The sequence below is a fragment of the Schistosoma mansoni genome, chromosome W (assembly GCF_000237925.1).
Source record: "Schistosoma mansoni strain Puerto Rico chromosome W, complete genome".
NCBI lineage: Eukaryota > Metazoa > Platyhelminthes > Trematoda > Strigeidida > Schistosomatidae > Schistosoma > Schistosoma mansoni.
The window spans coordinates 38,941,138-38,969,056 of record NC_031502.1 but is presented as its reverse complement, the minus strand read 5'-3'; the positions used below and the strand labels follow the sequence as shown (position 1 = coordinate 38,969,056).

The 27,919-nt window shown below is 33.5% G+C and overlaps 1 protein-coding gene across 1 annotated transcript; it reads right to left on the bottom strand.

The window, feature by feature from the left end:
- Positions 1 to 711: 711 nt before the first annotated feature.
- Smp_179370 (low-density lipoprotein receptor (ldl)) lies at positions 712 to 27,919 on the bottom strand (the record flags this gene model as incomplete). Its single annotated transcript, XM_018789639.1, has 15 exons — positions 712 to 1,585; positions 4,528 to 4,662; positions 5,614 to 5,751; positions 6,535 to 6,701; positions 8,487 to 8,727; positions 10,613 to 10,779; positions 12,274 to 12,493; positions 13,869 to 14,035; positions 16,762 to 16,981; positions 18,525 to 18,691; positions 19,008 to 19,239; positions 22,454 to 22,620; positions 24,723 to 24,954; positions 26,280 to 26,393; positions 27,865 to 27,919. 15 exons carry the CDS (start codon positions 27,917 to 27,919, stop codon positions 1,272 to 1,274), a joined length of 2,736 nt encoding a protein of 911 aa, XP_018655062.1. The 3' UTR covers positions 712 to 1,271.

Below are 27,919 nucleotides of genomic sequence, written 5' to 3'. Positions count from 1 at the left end.
ATGAACGTCTATCTGAAGGGCTCTGAAAAGAAACTCGATGAAGAGAGCTGTTGAGAGTCTACTGGTATTGGAACCTGCATAGCATTTATACCTAGGAAAAACCCACAGGATTACTCAAATCGTCATAATATACTATAATTATAGGATAGTGCTTAATAGACAAAAAAATTAGAGACGTTTTGGAGTGGGTCTGGGAAGACGATAAGTGAAGGATCATAGCAACTAATTATGGATGACGCTAAACTGTCCAGTGATTGCTGGCTTCCAATACTTGTCTAATTAACGTCAATTATGGAGCTTCAAAACTGGAATAAAGAACACTTGATGACTCACATTCTCATCATAAATAAAATCAACATGTGAACATAAATGAATAAGGGTTTATTGCTCTTGAGTAGAAAACTTTTTATAAACACTTTTAATTTCTTGATGATGGTTGTAGTAGTTCTCCATATTTCAGCTCCCTATAGTAGGACTGTCTTGACGTTCGCAATGAAGATTTTGACTTTGATATTGGTTGACAGTTGTTCTGAGTTCCATATGTTCTTCAAGTGTAGGAATGCGGTCCTTGCTACCGTGAGACTGCATCTCCATTGTCAAGAAGGTACAAGTATTTATAAACAATTTTCTACACAAAATATTCAACATTCACTGGCCAGACACCATCAGCAACAACCTTCTTTGGGAGGGGACAAACCAGCTTGCAGCTGAAGAGGAAATTAGGAAAATACGTTGGAAGTGGATAGAACATATATTACGGAAATCATCAAACTGTATCACGAGACAAGTGATAATTTGCAATCCTGAAGGTAAATGGAAAAGAGGAAAGTCAAAAAACACACTTGGTCCGAGACGTGGAGAGAATGAATAACAATTGGAAAGAGCTGGAAAGGATTGCTGAAGACAAGGTTGGATTGGGGATGTTGGTGGGTAGCCTATTCTCCTCCTTGAAGGATAACAGGTATAAGTAAGTATGCTTTGATCTCTGAGCTTAAAATTTTGTAAATGGTGTACTAAAAGCTGGAATCTCTTCAAATAAGCATTATATTTAGAATTTCATATAACAGAATAACGTATAACTTGAAAATTAAAATTCCAAAGGGCAAAATTAATTGTATGATGATTTAAAGATATACTATTGTGAAATTCAGAACATTGCTATTTTGGCATATAGAATTAAATTAGAAATTTGAAAAATATATGATAAAATGATAATATAACTATTAATTCAACTTGATATTTTATAATATCACTTGAAAATGAAAACATAACTAAGGAGATAGGAAAACAAATATATCCTGGGACATGGCTCTTTCTTTCGATGTCAGTGCTTCACAATTGTAAATTCCATCGTCACCTTCCCTGAAGTTTTCGATCGTTAGACGACTTTTTGAACCCTTACATTCAAGCGAACTTGGCACAGCTTGGGTCCTCATTCGTGTTTCATCACGAAGACATCTCCAATTGAAACGCCAAATAATCATAGGTGGTGGAACGCCGGATGCTTCACATTCTAAAATCAGCCTACCACCAGGACGAACTCTATGAGTTTCTTGACGTTGAGTTTGAATTATAGTAGGTGGCGCTGAAAGGTAGTTAAAACACTAGCAATCAATTTCAAAAACTATTTTGATTATTATTTGAGTATAATAAAAATGTTTTTCAAACAAAAAGGTATCAGTTAAAACACTGACATGCACAATGCAAATGATGAAAACTACAATAACTGATATTTACTTTGAAACCTTCTATAGATCCACAAAAATCTCCTTTAGTCGTTATATTATTGCACTTACAATCGTTTGAACATATAATCCAAGTCAATAATCACCACTGTCAATCACAATTTACAATATATTGATAGCATATAGTAGATTTTATAAAGAATAAAACAGAAATGAACACATTTTGATGAGTTTTCATGTAACGAAGATGAATTTCTTCACTGTTTTTACAGGATTATCACTATTTTATATCTTAACTCAAACTGTTGAAGTATTCGTAGAATAAGTGGAATAAAGTTATTGAAATTGTCAAAATATACATGTAATAAGGTAGGACTTTCTATTATTAAGTTAATAGAGTACATTAACCAATAAACAGTTTCCATCACTAGCTTTACAAATATAGTACTCACTTAGGATATTTGGATTACAGAAATGTAATTATTGTATATAGAAGTGTTTCCACACTTTAATCGATTATCTGTTCGTTATAGCTACAGTGAGGTTTGCAGTTTATTACTTATAGAGACAAAGTTAGAATTTATTTAACGAATACATTTAAATTACTATATGAAGTCTAATACTCTTTCGAGAGATTTTAAAAGATATACTATCTATTACTGTTTCTTTTTAAAGTCAGTATTCGAAAATTATTTTAATTAATTGAAAATGTGTTAATGTAAATGGTACAAGTCCCAGCTTAAGGCAGCCTACTTGAACATCTGAGCTACCTATTCCTGTTATCTAGATATTTCAACAAGTTATCTAATTTTGTTTGTTTTAATACATCATTATGGCTATTAATCGTATAACCTATTCAGGTGCATTTCTGAAAAGTGTACAACCTTTCTCTGTACAAGTTACAAAAGGCCCAATTAGAGACATCGTGGTTTCTGGCAATATGCAGCAAACAGAATGTACATTATTTAGATGTCCATTGACTGGACTGTTAGCTTTTAACTGGCGATCACTCAATATTTATCGTCAGGATCGATCAAGAAGTAAGAAACGGAAAGTTGTTGAAATACTTTGAGATGATAATTCTATATTGTACCAAAAATGTAGTATTGAATAAAGCTAATAATAATGAACTACCACTACATTTACATTCAAATTCATATATTTAAATAATTCTACTACTCGCTATCTTTTAACTAAAACATTTGAAACTGAAACGAAACAATAGATTAGAAAATCTTCAGAAAAGTAGATGACTAAATGATATTTTTACAAACTAATCAAATAGATATATAGTCCATTGAGAAAGTTGACTTTTGTTTGAGTGATATTAAGGAATCTATTTACTTTCCACTTCTTTCTCTCTAAATGTTCTCATCACAAAGTTAGTATAGATTTGTTCTATTATAATTTACAATTAAAATCTGTTGGTGAGAAGACGGAGTTGGTCCGAGAGATATGATGTATTTGCACCACAAAATTCAAACAAACGATCGTATCACATACCACTCCATTTACTCATTCACATGTTTGTATTGACACTCATAAATAAGAATGAATAATCGAGCAACGTCATCAAGGGTTATGAAATATCTGCCCAGATGGCTTCCGAATCAATTAGTATAAAATGCTTCTATAAACTTAGGAAGTAGAAAAAAATGTTCTTCGATAACAAGACACAAATGAAATGGATTATAGGACTGACATCGGTACAGCATTTAAAATGTTGTGTAAAAATCGGTAAAGAGGAATTCTTAGATTTATAGCAGTACTAACTATTCTCAAATTAAAACCTCCTTTATTTGTACCAAAACAGTTTGTTTTAACTTTGAATGGGCCTTGGTCATTTTTAAGCCATTTTACAACCTAGGCTGATGTGATAATTTAATGTTCTCTTCAAATCACATTGATTGTTTTGTCTCTCTTTCTTTCATTTACAACTGTAGTGTGGTTTACTTATATCCATATAAGTATTATATGGCGATGGTCAGACATGTAATGTATTTTGGCAGAAGACCGATAAGGAAAGAACTGAAATGAAGCGCAATTGGTATGAAAATGCATGAACAATGAAATTAGAGAAGATGAACTGATATTTACAGAAGGAACAGTGAAGATTGAAACAATTAGTTGTTATTTTGCAAATTTGCTGTTTGCTGTATGGTTGTCAGAATTTAGTGAGATAGTCTGTAATTTGTGCTCAAATACATTCGATTGTCCCCAACCGGTGTTTTGTTCACTACACAACCATCATTTTATGTTTATTCAAACTTTCATTTTTAACTGATCTTCATTAAGTTTTACTTGTAAATGCCTTGAAAAATATATAAGTGATCTTGTTGTTCAAAATGTTGCAAATATGTCACATTTTTCAGATCAACTCTTCTTCTGTTCATAATTCGATCATGATCTAAAGGAGGGACTAATTAATTTACAATATTTCAGTTCGCGGATAATATCCATAGTTTGAATAACATATATAAACAAAAATGTTGTTTTCTGTATATCAGAGTAAAGTCGGATGAGGACCAAATTGTAGATAATGTTGTTCATTTACATATGTTGCTTTAACTCATAATATAAGAATTTATATAATCTGTATACTTTTTAATATCCATAAAAAGAAATACTTGCAAAATATCCTATATAAAGATTATTATTATTGGTTTACTAGTTTGTAAAATGATTTTAATGTATATTTTTTTATTACCCTTAACAATAACACCTTAGTCTATGTTGATCCTTTTCCTAAATATGACATCTAACTACAAAACTGTTTTCGTTTGATAATAATAATTAAAAAAAACAAATAAAAATGCCCAAAAAGTTGAGGTTATTTCCTTACAACAATCAGCTTCATCTTCACCACCTCGACAATCACGACCTCCATCACACCAGTATGCAAATGGTATATATTGATATGGTGCAGTACCACATCTGAAATGAGTAGCACCACACTCTTTATTTGGTACACGAGTGTCTGAAATTAAAATATAAGTTGTAAACTGAATTGCTATTTAAGTATAACTACAATTAATTCACTAATAAGCAATATCATTATTAAATATGTGCAAGAAATGATAATTATCAGCTGATATTTGATTCGTTACAAATTAATTATTGTCAGTTCGATAGAATATTTTAACAGTTACATATTTATGTTTAAACATTTTGTCATTAGAGTCTACATAAAAATTTATATCATTTTTTCACTAAGAAATTCTAACTGAAAACATTTACATAGTGATAATTAATGGTATTTCGAAAACAATAATTTAACTTCTCTGAAGGGGTTTTGTGGAGATTTTAGTAATTTTATGTAGTTGAAATCATGAGTCAATTGAAGCTAGACCACTATGGAAAACCTGGAAGAACCGGACGGCCGTTTTGTTCTATTGTGGGACTCCTCAGCAGTGTACATCCATGATCCCGCCTCGCGGGATTCGAATCCAGGACCTATCAGTTTTGCGCGCCAACGCTTAACCACTAGACCACTGAGGCGGCATTCAACGGTGTTAACGTCTAATTTTAACCAATCCACGTAATTAAGCAACCATTTACCAATGTCTTCAGTGAGTTGAAATCTCCCAACAGACCTGGTTGAACTCCATTAGTCACTGCTTCTCACTATAACTCCAGGAAATACCTCCTGGATCCAGTATCGAGGCGAGATGGTGGATGTGCACTGCTGAGGAGTCCTACAATTGGACTAAATGGCCGTCCAGTGCTTCCAGGCTTACCATGATGGTCTATATTCAATTGAATCATGATTTCAACTATATAAAATTACTGAAATCTCCACAAAACCGCCTTCTGACAATTTAACTTTTATTAACATTTTATTATAAAATGAACTAAAGTCATTCAATAAATGCTATCTTATTCTTTATATATATATATTATGAGTTTCGTTATTTAAACAAATACTCACCATTCAAACAATTTTGTTCATCAAATCGATTTCCACAATCATCTTCACCATCACATCTCCAATGTAGTTCATAGGTTTTTTCTCTAGGTGATATACCATTCACAATTTCACATGGTTTTGTTATTGGATCACAGTACTCTATAATCATTGGAATTAGAAAACTGTTAGCACCATTCTAATCAAAATAATAAAAATAAGTTAATTTTCATCAAATACTAGGTTAATGACATTTATGTTCAGCGTTTACTCTAGAGTTGTATATGATAACATGATACCATTCCTTTCGGCAGGACGTCGATTTGAACAGATTTAGATTTTGTGACAAATAGTCGTCAGATAAATAATGATTGCATTTCAGAGTATAACGTAAACCTGTCTTGGAGGAAAACGACGTCTGAATACAGTTCATATTTTGACTGTTGATACTGTTTATTCAAAAGGTTCCTTGCTTTCGAAAAGTTATCAGTCATAGAGCATTTGTTTACTTTCTGCTATTAATACAACCTAACAATATGTAAGTACTATCGAAGATTATATAGCACCACTCTTGATCTGGTTATAACCGGACTTTGTTTCTGCTGATTAGACCATTCTATGTTATTTTCCTTCTACCCTACTTAATAAGTGCTGATACATTTTCGCAAATCCATATATTTTCTAAACTTTGATATAAATTTAAATATTTCAACGCACATTGAAATATAGTTTTGACAGTTGTCATAAGGTGATTCAAATTATGACTTGTGGGTACACTTTTTAATGATTGTCTGATGACAGAGTTGGTTAAAGAATCCCGGTAGGCCACCTATGCTCCACGGATGGTAACAGGCGTAAGTAAGAAAGTAAGTAAGTATTTACTGACAGCAGAAATTCGGGAATAAGTAATCAGGATATATAATATGCAGAATATGAAAAATATACCACAGTTTTCAGGTCTCTCATCAAATCCATCATCGCAATCAGGTTTCCCATCACAGAATTGACCAACAAATATACACTGCCCACTGGGACATCGTCTTTGTCCTGGTTGACAACCTAGTTCGATGAAGATGGTTGATGTTTTTCTTTCGCCACTGGGAGATATACATCTGAAATTTAAAAAGTCGGTAAACAACTGGGGAGAATCTACTTTCATATTCTGATAATGACTTGGAATTTGTTTAAGTTATCAATTAGAAAGATAAACATTTGTTTCAGAGTAAACATGTAATTCGATACAACACAGTAAATACTATTTTGATTTTACTATACTACAGTTAGGCTTGGATCATTAGTACGGGTAATTTATTTAACTAAATACATAGAAAATATAAATCCATTTTTTTGGCCGCGGCTGCTAGATCTTTTATTGAATCTGGTAAGTTATAACATTGGAGACAATAAAGATGCAAACTGACATGTCAGTTGGTAAACATTTAGTTTATAAAAGACTGGATTATGTATATGGATAACGATTACAGTTGTTTCCTGCGATGATCTGAAAAACGAACATCTGAACTATACATCTATTTGTAATTATTTATTGTTCGTTTTGGTAATTATTTAAATTTTGTAATCCTCGTTTAGTTCACCGCTTAGAAGGTTACACATACGAATTAATTAATGAGTCGGACACCAGGGACATAATTAACAGGTTTTCTTTTACCGGCTGAGATGACTCACATAATTATCTAAATCCAGTTTTTTTAAAAATGATCATTAAAAAATTGTCTAATCCAACTGTTTGAAAATCGAGGTTACAGAACTTACTAAGAGAGTTGTTGAGGTTCTTTTAATTTCTTAATCAAATAAGATCATAAGAGTATAATACTTGATAAATATTTGATTTATTGGTATGGGGGGTTGTGGAAATTTTAGTATTTTCAAGGTTGAAATCATGATTTGATCTAAGCTAGACCCCCATTGAAAACCTGGAAGCACTAGACAGACGTCTCGTCATAGTATGAAACTCCTCAAAATTAACCATCCATAAACTCGCACTCAGTGATCGAACACAACACATTTGGTATCACGCTCAAGATTACTCAATCGGTATCCAATGTTGTTAGTGTCTGACTTCAATCACCCCATGATTTTGCACAACCCTTGATCTTTTGTCTGAGATGGATAACTCTTTCACACTTGACACTGACTGGACTTCACTGGTTACGGCTCCTCACTAAAAATCCATGAGTTGCATCTTGAGGCTAGTCATTAGTAGGCACATGATTATTAATGGTATTGAATCTAGTGGTGAAAAGTTCGTGTACAAGACTGGAGGTTTTGGGTTTGGTTCCCTGGTACTAAATAGGGGATGCACACTGCTGAGGAGTTCATAACTAGGATGAAACTGCCGTCTTGCGCTTCCAGGTTTTCAATACTAGTCTAGCTTAGATCGATTAGTGATTTTAACTATGACATTTCTGAACATGTTCCTAAGAAACTGAGGCTGCGAGGGACCAGGGCTCTCAACAGTGCAATAGCTCGGCATTTACTCGACACCGGGCACACCATTGACCTCTCTCATGCTTTCAAAATCATTAGCGAACAAAGAAGTACAACTGTTCTCCGGTTTGCTGAAGCGATCGCGATAATTTGTAGATTTTTATAAACATGAAATGCTTACATTTTATTCGGAAAAAGTAAACTAAGAAACCTGCAATGAGATGTTTGTAAAATATGGATCCAGTTACTTTTAGTTTTGTTCTTTAAAAAAGTGGTTATTCATTGGATCCCTTTCAGTTTTTCCGATTTATTTATCTATTTATGTATAAATAGACTATATATTTTAACCTGAATTGTAGTAATATTTACAATAAATCAACAACTATCAGAAATTAGTAATGATATGAATAAAATAGGTAAGGGAGTATTGTCAATAAATTTAGGCTTACTCGATTATGATCTGTCTGTCTCTAGCATCAAGGCCTCCAGGAACGTCTATGATTGCACGTTCAGTTGATGGCCTAGAAACCACAAATCGTTGGTCACTTGTGATTGGTCTCCCATCAATAAACTGTAAAACTGGAGATGTGCCCGGTCTATCCGTCACACATTCCAAACGGAATGCTCGACCAGGCTGAATCCGTAATTCGCCAGGAGTAAAGTGGACTCGTATATCAGCAGTCACTTCAGCTAATAACAGAGTTACAAAAAGATCACTAATAATTAATGCTTTAAATTACTGGGGTAGAATAATTTCAGTAAGACTATTATAGGTTATTTAAATTCATTTAGCTTTTACTGTTAAAGCTAGTATTCACCATTTTATCCATCCATTACCATGGAATAACCTTTTAATTCTATTTTTAAGAAAAAACGTCGTCATATTATTATAGGGGTTATGCTTATTCGAGAACAAACTATTCCTTGTTAGTTAGTGAGAAATATATTCAAATATATAAACGCCTTTGATAGTGAGATACTCTCTGATCGTAATAAGGAGATGTTGAATGCACGAAGTGTCATAGCAAGGGTTACTAAGTTATACCATGGACGATAGGTCTTAGTATCGTCAGTGATAATAAATTTGAATGTGGTAAGTTTTCTTGTCTGTTTGCTAAATCTGTGGTGGTTGGTATTGTTACTCAACAAAATTTGAAATAATTTAGATTTTCATTATATTTCATTCTTTTTGAAAAAGTATTAAGGTTTTATACCATATTCAAGCAACAACAAAATAATCATTGAAAGACGTAACGTTTTATATGGTTTTTTGAACAATCATTTCAATTCATACAATTTAATAGTTGAGATCATGAATCAATTGAAGCTAGACCACCATGGAAAACCTGGAAGCACTGGACAATTCAGTTATTTTAAGCCAATGGAAGAACTGTTACAACTTAAATTTATGCATAAATAAATTTTTTTGTGGTTTTTAGTAGTATTACTAATTTTTAACCTGACCATTTTTTCGGATTATTAATTTGGATATATAATTGTAGAACCTGAAGAGAATTTATCGAAAAGAATATTCTTCGTTCAAATATTAGTCTTTTAATATGATTGGGATTTTTAAACGATTGGAATTTTTGTAGAGTTGAGATCATGAGTCATTTGAAGCTAGACAACAATGGAAAACCTGAAAGCACTGGACGGCCGTATCGTCCTATTATGGGACTTCTCAGCAGTGCGCATCCACGATCCCGCACCCGCGAGATTCGAACCCAGGACCTACCAGTCTCGCGCCAGAGCACTTAACTGATAAACCACTGAGCCGGTATCCAACGGTGTTAATGTTTAACTTCAACTACTAATTACTCGAAATGTCTGTCTGTAGTTCCAACAAGCTTATTATTTAGTCGTATTAAAATGTGTCTTGTAGGGAAACCAATATTTTTTGTATGTTTGTTCAAGACCTTATTAAAGTTTATTAACAATTCCCCAAAAATGGATGATGAAGTAATATATTCTAATGTTAGAACTTATTTAAAATGCTATTCTAAACTTCTATTTTGTACACACCACCCATCGCTACTACCGATTGAATGGTTTAGTGAGGTCGTTGGATTGACGTCATTGTAAAGGCTTGGCCGCTCGATTGATGCTGAGAAGATAGCTTTATTTGACTATTTGGAGGAAGTAAAAGTCGTAACAATGTTTCCGTAGGTGAGCCTGCGAAAGGATCATTAACATGACACAAAAGTATATAATGAAGCATGCACCTTGCCTTGTGCTGGATTGCATGTACGCTGGCTTAGTGGTGTTCATCTTATGCTCCAGCGGTCTGGAAGTTAAGCGCTCGCGCGCGAGACTGATAGGTCTGGATTCGAATCTCGTGAAGTGGGATCGTCGATACACACTCCTGAGGAGTCCCACAATAGGACGAAACGGACGTCCAGTGCTTTTAGGTATTCCATGGTGGTCTAGCTTCGATTGACTCGTGATTTCGACTATATAAAACTACTAAAATCTCCACGAAATCCCCTTCTGATAATAGGATATTATTCATAACATTTAGTTTACCTAATATTATATTTAATAATTAAATATCAATGTATAGATATGTTTAACTCACGGCACCGTAACTTGTCTTCGTCTGAACCATCTCGACAATGAGCTATCCCATCACAAAACTGATGACTCAGGATACATGTTCCATCTTTGCACTTAGAATAACCAGGTGGACACACTGATTCAACTTGTACCACGATTGTCTTACTAGGTGCACTAACTACAGTACAGCTGAATTTAAAATAATATATATAAGTGAAATCTAATCGCTTCATGTTATCAAATATGAAGATAAGTTCAATTACATATTTGATAAGTTTAGTAAAACGAGTTTGACTTATGAAGGAAAATTATGTAGGGTTCAAAGTATTTATATTAGATATTGTATTTCTTTAAAATCTAAGTAATTTTAATGGATTAGTTTCTTAAAACTGATAGTTTAGTATCATACTTATTTGTCTTAAAATCTACCAGTTTGTTAATTTGACAGATTTAAAGTCAAGTTAACTAAGTTTTCGCCACTTAAAGACTACTTGACATTAAACAGACCATGTTGTGAATATCGTGAATTATATGTTCATAAAATTGTTATTTCATAAAAATCATTACACCATTCTGTTTGATAAGAAGCAGAAATTTCCCTTAAATGAACTAAACGACTTCATATCTAGGTTTCAACAATTACAGAATACTAGTTTTTAGCAGTCGAAGCTTTCAGTTTCCTACTCGTGAGCCCCCAATTGAAATCTCACTTCAACTTTAATTTGACTAACCTGGTAGTATCACCGATTTTTAAACAAAAGTATACAGCATAAACTAATCATATTACCTAATGAATGCATGAAATAAGATGAGAGAAATATATCCTTTCATATGTTTAAAATAAACCAAAGTTGTATTCGATTAATAAAACAGTAATTATTGTTGAATTCTTAGGATAATTTGAAATGCACATTGTGTCTTAGCTAGATTACACTATATGGGAATTACTAGATCGTGAATATCTTTTTTTGGGAAAACCGTGGTGAGAACAATATGCTTAATGTGATGGAATGAAATTTATAACATTCCCCATATCACAACAAATGGAAATTCTATCAAAATATAAGTTAGGTCTTAGGTAATTCACTCAAATTTACATAAATACAAAAGAAACTGTTATCATTGAATATAAATAATGTCAAATTAGTGAACCTTCTAATTCCAACACAATAAGAGACAGTATAATCAATTATCACCTATGTTGAGGAATAACGGACGGCGAAACGCTTTAAAAAGGCAGCTCCGTAGTTCACTCACTTTATTTTGTTTATTTATTTTGGTCAGTGTATTTTGGCTTGGACGGCTATGTAGTTAGATTTTGTAAACATAATGCATTTACCCTATTTTATAAACTTTCACCAGACCATAATATCTTAAATTTAAATCTTCATAAGTACACTTTTTAATTGCCAAACTCTATAAACTAACAACTTATTATGTAGACTATATCTGATCTGATACACTGAAAGAAGAGCTTGCTTTTCAAAATTAAACAGTAACTTTTCCTTTGAAAGCATACCCTACAGTGAGAAAGGGCTAGTATTATCAAATCCTACAACTTGTACTTGGTTTTTGTCTTTATTCAAGTAAACAATAATAAAATATATTTTAGAATGAGAATTTTATCATTGTATGATAAATGGGATTTTTAAGAATTTTTAATTGTATACTATATTTTCATACGTGAAAGAATATTTTCCAGGATCAGCAATACCACTTTCTGCTCGAACAATAACATGTTCACGGCTTGGGCGTATAATTGTAAATCTGGGATCATTTTCAACTGGAGAACCTTCAAGTGTAATTTGTGGTTCACCACCTGGCATAACTGATTTACATTCAAATTGGAAGGATTCATGTGGTTTTGTTAAAATTGTTGACGGAGTAATAATAATTGTAGGAACTGATGTCAACAAAATGAAAATGAGAATAGAAAGAAAACGCTTAGCATTTAATCAGTGATAGTAAATATTTTTATACATTTCAACCACATTGTTAATCATCAACTACGTCAGAAGTTTAACATTTTCAAACTCTAATCTAATCAAAAGTGTTTGTGAAGCACATATGATTATTTCTATTTATAAGGAAGAAGAGTCCTTATTTATCATGTAATTAAGCAACTTCTTGTAAAACGTCAAAAACAATTTTGAAATGCTTCGATTCAGTTATTTAGATCCATCAAATGCAAAGAGAATATTCATAATTAGGGTACTCTACTATCTATGTCGGAAATAAGATGAAGGTCAAGAAGAACCCCTAAGGATACCCCTAGTTGGGATAAGTAAATCACCTAGAAAATTCAACAAGTGCTATGTACACAGGGTTACTAAAGAGTGCTTCATGTAGGAATCCTAATCACTGAAACAGTATGTAGTGATTCTGACATTGGATGGTTTAGAATCTGGTTGACGGAAATAAATATGGTAATGATTTATTGAGCTCTCTTTAAATTAGATAGACTCATCAACGTGCTTTTTAGCTACTGCAACTTATCACTGTTCTGTCAAAAACAAACTGAACTAATGTCTAGAGTGTTAGAATATAATAGGATTTGTCTTTAATGCTGCCAGTACAAAATATCACTAGAAGTCTCGATATGTTCTTTCTTTATACTGTTAGGATTTCCTAAGCTTTTGTTTGATATTATTATTCATTAAACCAGTCTATTTCACCACTACTCTTTAGTACTACGGATAAAACTGTGGCTCTCTAAATTATTTTTTTTGATAGTCATTTTCACCATTAATCTACATTGAGTATTTGATATCTGATAAGTAAAAGACATAATAGCTTTATAGCATATTTTGTTTATAAATAACAGTTAACTGGTTTTTCTGGTGAAAAGTAATTTAACGGTCGTATTCCCGAACAAACAATCTATACGGTCTAGTCAGTCAAATGAAGAAGCGATCCTCGATCATATTAGTATTTCACCGTATGATTATCTAATCATAACAATCTAGAGTCTTAAACATAAGAGTTACATGAAATAATTTGTTCTGATACTACATTTCATATTGTCTTAGTCCAACAGAGGATCACATTTCGAACGTCTGTGGCTAATTTTTCAAATTAAAACCATTATATCTTAACAAATAATTTCCTTTAGATAAACATTTAAGAAGAAAACTTATAAAGAAAAGGGTATTATTACTATCGTTTTGATAAACTTCATACCTTAGTGATTAGAATCGATCAAATCTATCACTTGGATGAATTATAGTAATTGAAAATTAAGATGAAATATCATTATTTCAGTAAACAGAGAATCTTACCACAAGATCTTGGATCTTCATCTGATCTATCTGAACAATCATATTTACCATCACAAAATACTGCTCTTGGCAAGCATTCACCAGATCTACACTTTGCTTGCCCAGGTGGACATTCACTTATGATTTCTACATCAACTTCTTTAACAATATTTACGGATACAATACATCTAAGAAAGTCAAATAATAGGTAAAATATCATTTTAAAATGCTTATGACTATAAATATTGAAATTCTCATAGAGTTTAAATGATCATTTAAAGTTTCAACACTAAAACAATTTACTTTAGATTAAAATTTCCTATTGTCATAGAAGTAATATTCGAATATTCACTTAGTCGGGTCAGTGATCGTTAACGATCACTCTTCTTGTAAGGAAACATTTTTTATTCTACATTTACAGTGGTCATATTAAACATACTGATTTAGTTTGCTCAACCTAAAATTTGGCAAAGATTCACTTATCATTATGGAGATTTGTGGAGATTGTAGTATTTTCAAGGTTGAAATCATGGTTTGATCTAAGCTAGACCATCATTGGAAACCTGGAAGCACTAGACAGTCGTCTAGTCCTCGTATGTGACTCTTCAGTAGTGCGCATCCACGATCATAATCATGTGCTCTCTAGTGACTAGCTTCAAGATGTAACTCATGCAGTTTTAGTGGGGAGCTGTAACCAGTGAAGTCCGGTCAGTATCAAGTGTGAAAGAGCTATTCATCTCAGACAAAAGATCAAGGGTTGTGCAAAATCATGGAGTGATTGAAGTCAAACACTAACAACATTGGATACCGGTTGAGTGATCTAGAGCGTGATACCGAACGTGCAGTGTTCGATCGCGGAGTGAGATTTTGTGGATGGTTACTTTTGAGGAGTTTCATACTATGATGAGACGTGTGTCTAGTGCTTCCAGGTTTTCAATAGTGATCTAGCTTAGATTAGCTTGTGAATTCGACTTCTAAAGGATTTAGCTAGCTATTGATCAATAGTAAACAGTAATATAAACGATAAAATTTATTTGAAATATTTTCCCATCAAATCTATCATTTCTATGGTTCCTGCTTATAATGAACACATTAAAGCTGGGAAAAATATTATTTTTATACTGTTTATTCATAATCATTCTGATAAATGTTTAAATGTAGTGTAGGATCTCAATGCAGCTTTATTTGGATATATCGGCGATTGTCTCCATTAAACTCAGTAAAAATGTAACACATTAATTTATTATAAGCTAGAATAATGTTTAGTGATAATCTATTTTCATGCCCAACACAGAACAGACGAAGTGTCTGTCTGTAGAATTCTTAACCAGCATTTTTGTACTACGATATGGAAATAAACATCATACACTGTTTAGTAATTCTTGTTTCAAATGATGAGTTTACAATACAATAATTTATCACTTAATATAAAATACTTCTAATTATAAACGACGCTATTCTAATTATCATGACTTGTAAGTAAAATAATATTCCAATAGTTGAAATCATGAGTCATTTGAAGCTAGACCACCATCGAAAACCTGGAAGCACTGGATGGCCGTTTCGTCCTATTGTGGGACGCCTCAGCAAGCTCATCCACGACTCCACCCCGCGAGATTCGAACCTAGGACCTATCAGTCTCGCACGCGAACGCTTAACCTCTAGATCACTGAGACGGCTTCCAAAGGTGTTAATGTCTAACTTCAACCAATCCAAGGAATTGAGCGACACATTCACTATTGTCCTCAATGAGTTGATATCTCCCAACAGACCTGGTTGAACTCCACTTTCACCGCTTAGGAGACCCATAGTATGACGAAACAGACTGCCCTGATTTCAGGTTTATCTATTCGGGTCTTGCTTCAATTGACTCATGCTTACAATTACCTGAAGCGCTATTTTCTCCTCACACCTCCGTGCGGAAATTCAATCCCTTTGATGAAGAATTTTGTATCAATTGGCTTCGATTCGCGACCATCAACCCAGTCAGAATTCCTGATAGACCTTAAAGCTCCGCTCCGGCGGTGTTTTCGGTATGCCGGATAAATTATTTGAACAAACATCTGATCCGTTCACCGGTAGCTTTATGGTGAATTCATGGTGTGATGCCTCTGTAGTTCATTCATATGCTCAGATCTCCTTTCTTTGGTATCTTGATGAGGTATCCTTCTATCCAGTCCAGCTGTGGCACTTGTTCTTCTTCCCAACTCTTTCTGAATAGAAATCTTGTGAATTAAGTTGAACGAAATCTTTTCAAACTGTCAGAACTTATCACCACTTTGATATTTCCATATTTGACGTCGTTTCAAGCACAATATTAGCGACCTTTTTCTCGTAAAACTAGTAAAGGATTCTCTCAAATAGGTTATCAATAATTTTGAAATTTATGTCAGATTATTCAACACTAACGACAATATAATTCTATCCACAAAACCCCCTTCTGAGAATAATATTCCTTTGATGAAATATTTTGTATCATTTGCATTCAGTTTGCTACCATCAACTGGGTTAGAATTCTTGATTGACTTTAAAACTACACTACAACAATAACTTCTGTATGCATATCAATTATTTGAACAAACATCTCATCTTTGACAATATGATTAGTTCAATTCTACCTAACGACAAAAAAACATTATTGTGTGTTATGTTTTTTGCTTCCTTTGAATTAAATCTACACGATCTTAATAGCCAACTGACGAATCCTTCATCTTAATCACATTATAACATATTTTTAATGATTTTTAATAGTGTGTAGATCAACAGAGCTATAACCTCTACTGATAGGTGAGAATTTACTGCTGTTTGAAAAATCTATAATTTTATGCTTAATATTCTTTATAAACCTTTCAAAATGTATGATTTTTTATTTTGAAAAATTATAATAAATGTAATGGATTTAATTAATTCTTACTTAAATTTGTGAGCTCCAATATCTGATATACCAGTTGGTGCTGTCACCACTATAGTTTGAAGACTTGGACGAGTAACAACAAAACGATTATCTCTTTCTACCGAACGCTCGTCAAAAGTTACTTGGGGAGATACACCTGGGATCGATGTTGAACATTCGAATTGGAAACGTTGATTTGGGATCACACGAATCGAATCTGGTGTCACTCTGATGTTTACAGCTAAAATGAAATTTGTGATACGAAATGTGTAGAAAGAAGTATAACAACCATTTCCTAGATGTTTTAAAATTTGATTTGATAAGTTTATCTTGGGCCAGATCATAGGTCAAGACATTGCAGAACAAAAACTGTATTTGGCTTTAACATTAACAACATAATGTTTTCAAGGTATCAGTATTTGACTACACTAAACTTGAATGGAGCCAGTTAGTGAGAAGTCTAGTGATAGGAATTCTGTGGAGATTTTTATCAACCTAAATGCAATTTTCATCTCAAACTGAGAGAAAAGATAATCCACCGATGCCACTTGATGTAACAAACCGACAACAAATGGAACAATCAGCCATCCGAATCCCAACTAGTTGGTTTAAGGGTGCTAATGTTTGCCGTCAGACCTGAGGGTCCTGGGTTTTGTCTTGTGCAGGAATGTGAGTCCTCATTCACGAAGAGTTCTGTAACTGAGCGATATAGGTAGTTTCTAATGCGTCTTCAGATCGTGTCATCTCTTGATATGAATTACCTTCGAATGAATTTGTCTATCATTCATTATAACAATGGTGTAATGAATTAATTCCTATTTTCAGCATGGGATTGGATATTGGAGAAAAATGTCCTCCCACCTGAGAATGTTTTATCCTTAAATGATTTTACGATGATAAGGTAAACTGAATTTATCAGATTGTGCGCTCCTCCTCTACTATATTCATGTTCCTACAAGTGACGTCTAAAAAACTTCATCGTTTTAATATGCCCCAGTAGAGGACATAATTAAGTCTTCGACACCAGTAGTATGGTGCACATTGTGCATCGACCTATTATAAATGGATAGAAAGGTTGACTATTTTCAAAAGTTTAAACATTTTGGTAAAGGTTAAATAATATAATTTGTTTGTTCTTTACGGTTTTTTTAGTCAAAAATAGCGTAAACTGAATATGAATTTTCTTGTGTTATAATTGTGAGTAACCAATAGGTTTAATATGAAGACAATTGTAAATGCTATTAGATGAGGATTGAGTTATTATCATTGTATCAGCTGTTTAATATTCGATATTTTAGTCAAAATCCTGTAGTATCAAAAAGATCGATTTCAAGCTGGAAAACATTTTCCCAAAACATTTTCGTACTTGGATACTGATATTTTTGAAAAAATATGTTTCTGATAAAGAGATATCCCTCAAACATAGTAGGTCATATAATTTAGAATAGTTTATTCAATATTTCGACTTTATGAAATGCCCACTCTATATGTTTTTATGTGCAAACTAAATGAATTTTGTATTCGCTACCTACCAAAGAATTCATCAATGCGTGTCGCTGTCTGCTTAATCCTTTCTCATTGCTGTGTTATCGGTTTTCATAACTTAACTCACCGAATTTGAGAAACTTAAACAGTGAAAACATAAAGTGTCATAAAATTCTATTTAAAAAGATTAATTCATGGTTTTTGATAGACCTATCAAGTCTTTGCTATGAAATATGATTATTAATATTTAAAGAAGATTAAAGAATAATAAAAAAATAACAATCTAAACACTTATTTACCACAGTATCGTTCACTTTCATCTGAACTATCTGAACAATCCGATTTTCCATCACAAAATAAATTAAATGGTAAACATCGTCCATCCATACATTGAAACTGTCCACTTGGACAAGGTCTTTCAATTTCTATTACAGTAGTTCTATTTTCTAATCCAGGGAAGATACAACTACAAGAAAAAAATTTATTTCGTTAAATGAGTACAAGATAAACATGAATAATCTGAGAATACAATAGATTAAGAGTAATCATTTGAATATGATTTGACTTTAACCACTGGTATGAAGTAAAGAATTTAGAATTGATTTGGCAATAGGTGACTGATGAAAGATATGCAAATGAGAATAGGATAACATCTTATACCTGTCACTTGATTCAATGAATTCTCAAGTGATGGCGGTTGATTACACTTGTATTTAAAATAATTATTTATCATTAATGTTATTAATATTTATTCAAATAATTTTTTTCAATTTAGAACTTACTGAATCTGGAAAGGATGATCTCTATCCGTCAAACCATATATTGCACTAACACGAAGACGATTCGGTGAAAGATATTCCACATTAAAACGTGGATCTTGACTAACAAGTATACCGCTAGATAATCGAGCTTCTGGTTTTATTCCAGGAACATGAGAAATACATTCAAATTCAAAAGGTTTATATGGTTGAACATGAATAATGCTTGGTCTGATTTCCACTTGTATAATTTGTCCTATTTCATTAGATAAAGGTGTTAATTATTTTTATTTAAAAACATGATAACATGATAAAATACTTAAAAAAAGAATATTCTCGATGATTCTGTTGTAAATCAGAAGGGGTTTTGTGAAGATTTTAGTATTTTCATAGTTGAAATCATGAGTCAATTGAAGCTAGACCACCATGGAAAACCAGGAAGCACTGGACGGCCGTTTCATTCTATTGTGGGACTCCTCAGCAGTGCGCATCCATGATCCCGCCTCACGACATTCGAACCCAGGACCTACCAATCTCGTACCAGAGCACTTAACCTCTAGACCACTGAGCCGGCATCCAACGGTGTTAATGTCTAACTTCAACCGATTCACGACATTGAGCGACACATCTACCATTGTCTTTAGTGAGTTGATATCTCTACAACAGACGTTGATGAACTGCACTGGTCACTGCTTCCCAGTGCTGAGGAGTCCCATAATAGGACGAAACGGCCGTTCAGTGCCTCCAGGTTTTCCATGGTTGTCTAGCTTCAATTGACTCATGATTTCAACTATGAAGATTCTGTTGTAATTTTATTAAAATTTAGAGTAAAATTCTTTTCTTTACAACATAATTAGGTGAAATGAATTATGTAAAATTAAAAACAAGTTTTTAAAGAAACATAATAAATCGATATCCGATAACTCTTGTTGATTGAACGCTATGCTCGGATCCTAAGCTAGTCTCGTAACCTCCAAGCTAGAACTACACAGCGACTTGAACACGAGAGAAAAGGCGCAAAATATACGAGAAGCACTTTACTCCAAAGGTTCATTTATGTACAGAAAATATAGGGTTTTCATAGTAGTTTAGAAGTCCTTGAGTTTTTCATGAAATTTCTAGAATACTAGTAAACATTGTAATAGTCATTTTTAAAAAAAGTAATAAAATTATCAATATATAAGTTAATGATAATCTAGACTATTAGTATGGTGTGTGCTACTTATATCGACATAAGTAGTATAAAACGCTAGTCAGGAATATAATGTCTGGTAACAGACGGTCGAGAAGATCGAAAATGAGAAAAAAAACGGGAATGGAAAGTAATTGATATGAAAATGAAGGAACAGTAAAGTCTAGGGCGATTGACTGACATTTACAAAAGGAAGAGTCAAGTTTTAGACAATTGATTGACATTTTGCAAATTAAGTATTCACTGTATGATTTTGAGGTTTTATTAAGAGATTCTGTCACTTTTTGTTTAAGTAATTTCGATTGTCCCTTTTTGTGTTCTCATTCACTTCTTGTTATGAATTGTTGCTTAGGTGCTCTGTTCGTGTATAACATCATAGTACTGCTAATTAGGGAGCAGTGATTTATCGATCGGACCAACCACGTATAAAACTCGCGCGAACAGTCTAGAGTACTTATCGGTTCCGCTTTCTACCTATCCCAACCAGTTAAATCCAGAACACCAATCTCAGCCTCTGCAGTATGAATCTTTTATTCCAAACATACTACGTTTATATACCAACCAGACAGACCACATCGTACCATAAAATAGGAAACAACATATGTACAAGATTTAGCCAAATATGGCTGTGAATAAGGGAGATAGTAATTGATAAACAGGGAATAACTCAAGAATGGTAAATGGTATAATAACAGTCCATAGGTTGAAATAAGGCTCATAATGAGAGGGACATGAATATCAATGGTTTAGTTATTTTAACAATTTCACGATAAAAATATTCACATAGTATTCGTTCATAAATGGATCCCAAAAGTTACCATTCATTATTCTTATCAGGATATAAAAATTCTATAGCAGTATTGACTAGTAATATGAAACAACTCAGTTGACAGATATCTCAGAAAGTAAATAGAAGACTAGTTGTATATTTTTGTTACAATAACCATATGTGTTAAAAATCAACCAGTATAAATTATATTCAGAAGTTCTGCTTGTTTGGTTAGAAATTGAAATATTTCTACATTACTTCTCTAATTTATGAAAAACCTTGTATTGATATGAACATAGTAAATACTTCATAAATCGTATTTATTTATTTATTTAAACACATAAATATTGGTGCAAGGGGGCACCAGATATGTATGCGCCACACAAAACAATGAAAATGGGAAGAGAAAAGGGGCAAGATGCATATATAAAAAGAATAAGAGTAATGGTGGGAGAAACTGAAATGTACAACCAGAAGAATTCTCTCAGTCAAGGAGGTTATGACCACTCTTTATGAAGAAATTAAAAGAAGGTTACAGCAGGATCGCTACTGGCTTCTATTCTGAGCCATATCTGATAACGTCTCTAGCCACTGTGTAGCACCATCTCTCGGACCCCAGCCAGGGAGTCGTGAAGGACCAACAGAAGCCAGCCCTTCGCAGCTTTATTTCATATCATGACACCATGTCATACACTACCACCTCTCTGCTTTTTTCAACCAGTCCCAGAGTCGGCAAATAATGCACGACGTGGAATTCTCTGGGACGACATTGGTAGAACATGTCCAGGCCACCGAAGTCGGTGTTTCAAGATGGTGACACCAATTTGATTGTCGTCTCTGCTCCCGAACACACGATGCCGAACCTCTGCATTACTAACATGTTGCCACTGGATGTCAGCAATCCTTCGGAGACAAACAAATGAAATGACGCTATCTGCCCATAAATCGTAGCAACTGCTGAATGTGTAGTTTTATATGAGGAACAAGTGATCTGATATCAATTTAATTAAAATAGAATACTTAGGATGTCATAATAAATTTCACCTATTATCTTCAAGATACATTATACACTTACAACTAGCGATAACTACATATTATTTCTGATTTAATTATGAACAAATTTATAAAGAAAAATGCAACCAGATAAGAATGATAACATTTCGTCTTTCTCAATGTATGCAAACTAAAATAAGTAACCAAATAATTAAAACAGTAGGATATACTTCCAGGTTTTCCATGGTGGTCTAGTTTCAATTGCCTCATGATTTCAACTATATAAAATTACTAAAATCTCCACAAAACCCTCTTCTGATAGTAGGATATGACTTAAAATAATCATTTGTAATTTTCAGCTGGTAGGATCTCAATATAATATATGAATATAAATTGAGTTTGATAAATTTGAGATAGAGCTCCTTAGTTACTTATTGTAAAGAATTACACAATTTAAAATATCAAAACAATAATAAGGAATATATCATAAAGTATTTATTGCTTATTCGAACTTACTACAATATGGAGGTCGCTCATCTGAACCATCAGGACAATCAACTTGACCATTACAGAAATCAGTTTCTGAACGACATGTTCCATCTTTACACATGAATTGACCATGAGGACATCGTCGTCGAACGAAAACGTCTATCTCCTCTTCTGGTCCACCAGGGAATGTACATCTGTGAAATAATTAGCAATAATTGCACTAGTAATGTTACTTTATATCTAGCAGTTGATTGGTAGGTAAGATATTATTCATGATCAAATGAAAAATAAAATATTTAAAGGAAATTTCGATTTAAAAACAAACAACATAATTATTAAAGAAGTTTAACATTTTGATCTGGTCTATAACTTTCAAACGATGAATGAAATGAAACTTGATAGTCAGTCTGATTGTACTATTTGATAATAAGTAGATAGGTTTTGTTGACATTTAACATATTCAGTATGATAGTGAAATGAATATATGTAAAAAAATCATTTAACCAAATTTTTTGATGTAACAGAATTACACGGTAGTTTGCATTTACTGTTCATATAAGTTAGACAAAATACTGTATCATACATAATGCGTTAAAACTGTTTTTCATCTTTCAACCACATCTATTCATTCGAATGGCATAAAGTACTGATTATCAATACCAAGGGACGAGTATACTGCACAGCAGTTCGCTCTGTTCTACTTTACGGCTGTGAAACGTGGCCATAGAGAAGAGGAGAAGATACTCGTAAGTTACTAGTATTTGACCACAGATACCTTAGAAATATTGCTCGCATTTGCTGGGTTCACCAGGTAAGTAATAGTGAGGTTAGACACAGGGTATAAGGGAAGGATGGTAAATCAGTTGATGAGGTTGTGAATCTTTACCGACTGAGATGGTTGGGCCACGTGTTAAGTATGCCTGAATACTGATCACCACGACGCGCTATGCTGACTAGTATTGGCAATGGTTGGAAGAGGGTTAGGGACGGCCAAACCAAAACGTGGCATCAGAGCTTGAAGTCACTAACTTCTGGTCTGAGCCATGTTGGTAGTTGCAGGCTACTTGGTTGGGGTCCACGTGACTATCGTAACCAATAGTTGAAGACTTAAGGGGACATGGTTCAGAATCGATCATAATGGCGTCGATGTATACACTCTTTATCTTCCCTTAAACCTTGAGATTGAAATTGCTTCATATCTGTCTTTCTTCCTGTACTATATTCTTATATACAACCTTTCTTTTATATATTACCACCATTAAATTAACTACTTCTATGAATTTGATGTTCATCTTGTTGTGCTAATGAGGTATGACAACTTGGACCAATGCATATATGTGCCTGGTCCTACGTTGTAGCTGACTGACCGACTGATCAATACCAAGTAGTTTGAGTTACATTCAATAATTTTATGAGTACTGTACAGTATCCTACAACATTGATGTATCATGAAGACAAACATATCTCAACAGTTAGGTGGGGTTGCTTTATCTTAATTAATAGTTTTATTTGTCGTTGTATTTCACCGTCCTTTTTTTAAATAAACTAATTGATCCTTATCATGTAGACTTTGTTTTGAAACCTTATTGATTTAAGTAGAATTAAATTTCCTTTAAATTATAGTGACAAAATTACTATCGTTCAGTATTTATAATATCACTGTTAAGCATTCTTACACTATTTTCCGATTTACAGACACTTAATAATTAGATCTACTCATCACATCGTAAAGGGCTCGTTTTATGGGTAACTAGGTCAGTAAGTTAGGTTTCCAAAAAGAATCCTATTATAAGTATACATTTTTCATATACGCATCAAAGTAATGTACTGAGAAAACGTCTTTTAATAAGAGTTTATTTAAAACTTTTCATGGTGATCACTATCTATGAAAATATCAAGCCAGGATTATATCACAATTGACAATGTTCTCCATAAAAAGCCTATTTGACGTAAATCTAAAACGTCAGAAGTTCATTCAAACTGGATCAATCAAGTATATTATACCATAAAATTGAGAAGTGGTATTAAAATTTGTTTGTACGATAGTTTATTTAACAAGTACCAAATAATTCCGAAACTGTAGATGGTTACTAGATAATATTCTAGCATATAGACTAAAAAAGACTGGAAAATACCATCAAAACTTTCCAAAACCTTCAATTAAGTAAGTCATAAGAAAACTTGTTGCTTAAGAAAGGAATTTAAGGATAATCCTTAAGTCTGTATGCAGATTGCAAAGTATATTAATTTGACCAAAAGATACATAAATAAGAAAACTCATGGCGAATCTCCTTACATGAAACTAAAACGCTCCTTTTTTTCCGTTAAGCCATGAATCGCTTCAACACTAACAGTGTTAGGATCAATGCGAGTGACTCGAAAGTTAGGATCTGATTCGACAAGTCTACCATCTTGAAATTTAACTATTGGTTCTACATCTGCACCTAACACAGAACATTCAAACTTCCATCTTTCGTACGGTTGTGTATAAATGACATCTGGCACTACACGAATATTTACTCGTTCTCCTACAAAGGGAAGAAATGATGGTAAACGTCGTTAAAATATTTCATAAAACTATTCCAGCAGAATCAAATGCAAAATCAATTAACAATAAAAGTATTATTCAATGTGGCATCCATCTGCAGAACCAATGACTACATACCATAATCATAACATTACATACATTAGGAGTTACCCTTAGCAGTCCTCGCACAACAGACAAGATGGCTGAATGAGCTGCAACTCGAACACATGACCCATTCACAGGAACGGTTTTTTACACTTGTCGGTCGAAACAAATAACGCCAATATTGTCATCGTCAGATATTTCAGTAGGCTCAGGGATTTTATTATTCACTTACACATTCAAATACGCTTCACTCCTATAATTATGTTATCACTAGAAATTGTACCATCCAGATCTACATTTCTCAAAGCATAATTTCTTCTATTCTTTGGTCTACAGTTTCAAAATCACCTAATTAGTAGCAACAATAATCCAGATTAACCTGACCTGGAAATTCATATCATTCAAATAAAGTTCGTCGCATCTAGAAAACATCTTCAGCGCTTATTTCCTTCCTGTAATTTACGTACAAAAAAACTAATTTTAATTAAACAACATTACCAACAGAATCTTTGAAAATATGGATAATGAATCCAACTAGTGAAGAAACATTAGCAGCCTGAAAAGATGTTTCTCGCATAAAAATTAAAAGAAAAAAACGATGACGATGATCGAATAAGGAATATCAGAAAGTCAGTTCCTCATACATGAGCAGACATATCGGTGAACAGGCTTCCGTCAAAGATTGAGAATATAAAAAAGCCAAGAAGAAAAGAACCAAAATTACTAAATAAGCCGTACAATAAATCAGAAGATCAATTATTGAAATTACCGTCTCCTGTAAACAGTTCAAATAAACACGAACTGCGAACAAACTAAGAAATAGTAAGCAGTCGTGTACACTCATGAAAACTTATCTATTTTCCAAAGTGTGGACATGACTCGTAATAATAGGTTTATCAAAAGCAATGGTTAGATACTAATCTAGATGGAAATAATATAATAGCTGATCAACTAACAGGAAATAACTGAAGCTAACAGAACTGAAATGATGTGAATCATTGCTATTCTATTTCCCTCGATCAATACACAATGAGTGAGCCGAGATCGCCTAAAACATATTATTATGACTCCCTTCCACCAGTGATAAAGTCAAAATTAGTGAGAAGTCAGAACAGTTAGAATACATCAAACAGCTAACTGTTTTTCATCACTGTTCACATTCCTCACATTTCTCAATGGTCACCTAGCTAAAATGGGAAACACAGATGATATCTGACTTACGGCAACCAGTCTCATCTGAAGCGTCTCGACAATCTTGCCGACCATCACACCTCATTTGTTGTTCAATGCATTCACCAGAAGAACACTGATATTGACCAGGACGACAACGAGGAGCTGTTGCAAAATAATTTCATTGACAAATAAATATACTTCAGTTAATTTCGACCATGAACATTTCATCATCAAAATCATTCAACACGGCCACATGCAAAACAACCACTGAGGCACAAATCTTCTCTCAGTACTAGACGGGTGGGTGAATACTACAAAGTTCCTATAGAATAGTTTATTATTTCAAACAGTGGTTACACACATGAGCTCAGACCTTAAGTCGATCGACTACTACACATTCACCAACACAACCATTGCATTTTAACAGTTATCACTAACTGCTGGACTTTCTCGCACATATTCCACCATGTGATTTAGTTCGGAACACCACAATATCACACTTTTCTGGAAAGCAATGGCAATCTAAAGGTGGAATTTCTCTAGAAAACACAATCGTCGTTATCGTCACCATTCTGTATGTCTCTGTCTCTATCATCATCAGGACTGTCGTCCTGACCATCACTGTCTGTTCTTATTCTACTTACTCTTCTATGTTGTTATTACCCGCGTCATCATTGTCGTTATCGACGTCATCAACGACACCTGAGCAATGTCACATGACGAGCGTATTCTAGAGAATATATTTTCTTGTTGCCGTTAATTGAAGAACCCCGTCATCCTGATATTCAGTGATTAGGGAATTGTGAGTTGAGCGAGATCACTCCAGCTCTGGGAATAAGTTTCGTCCACAACCTCGACTATCCAGCTACTTACAGATACACACAGAGACATGTGAATATTTGCAAGATCAGGTGGACTTGTTCATCATTGACTGTACCTTTTTAATACTGACCGAGGGAGCCGGTGACAACTCAACCATCCCACAATGAACGGATATTCTTTTCAGTGTTGTGTGGTCTCAAGAGTGGGATTTCAACGTCTCAACGTGTTAAGAGTTCGCATCGTCATTCAGTTGCCCATTGGGATACAACAACTTTCCAACCGTACGCGATACACCCACACTCCACCAACAATGCCAGTTAAGCAGTAGAATAAATCAGAAGATCAATTATTGAAATTACCGTCTCCTGTAAACAGTTCAAATAAACACGAACTGCGAACAAACTAAGAAATAGTAAGCAGTCGTGTACACTCATGAAAACTTATCTATTTTCCAAAGTGTGGACATGACTCGTAATAATAGGTTTATCAAAAGCAATGGTTAGATACTAATCTAGATGGAAATAATATAATAGCTGATCAACTAACAGGAAATAACTGAAGCTAACAGAACTGAAATGATGTGAATCATTGCTATTCTATTTCCCTCGATCAATACACAATGAGTGAGCCGAGATCGCCTAAAACATATTATTATGACTCCCTTCCACCAGTGATAAAGTCAAAATTAGTGAGAAGTCAGAACAGTTAGAATACATCAAACAGCTAACTGTTTTTCATCACTGTTCACATTCCTCACATTTCTCAATGGTCACCTAGCTAAAATGGGAAACACAGATGATATCTGACTTACGGCAACCAGTCTCATCTGAAGCGTCTCGACAATCTTGCCGACCATCACACCTCAT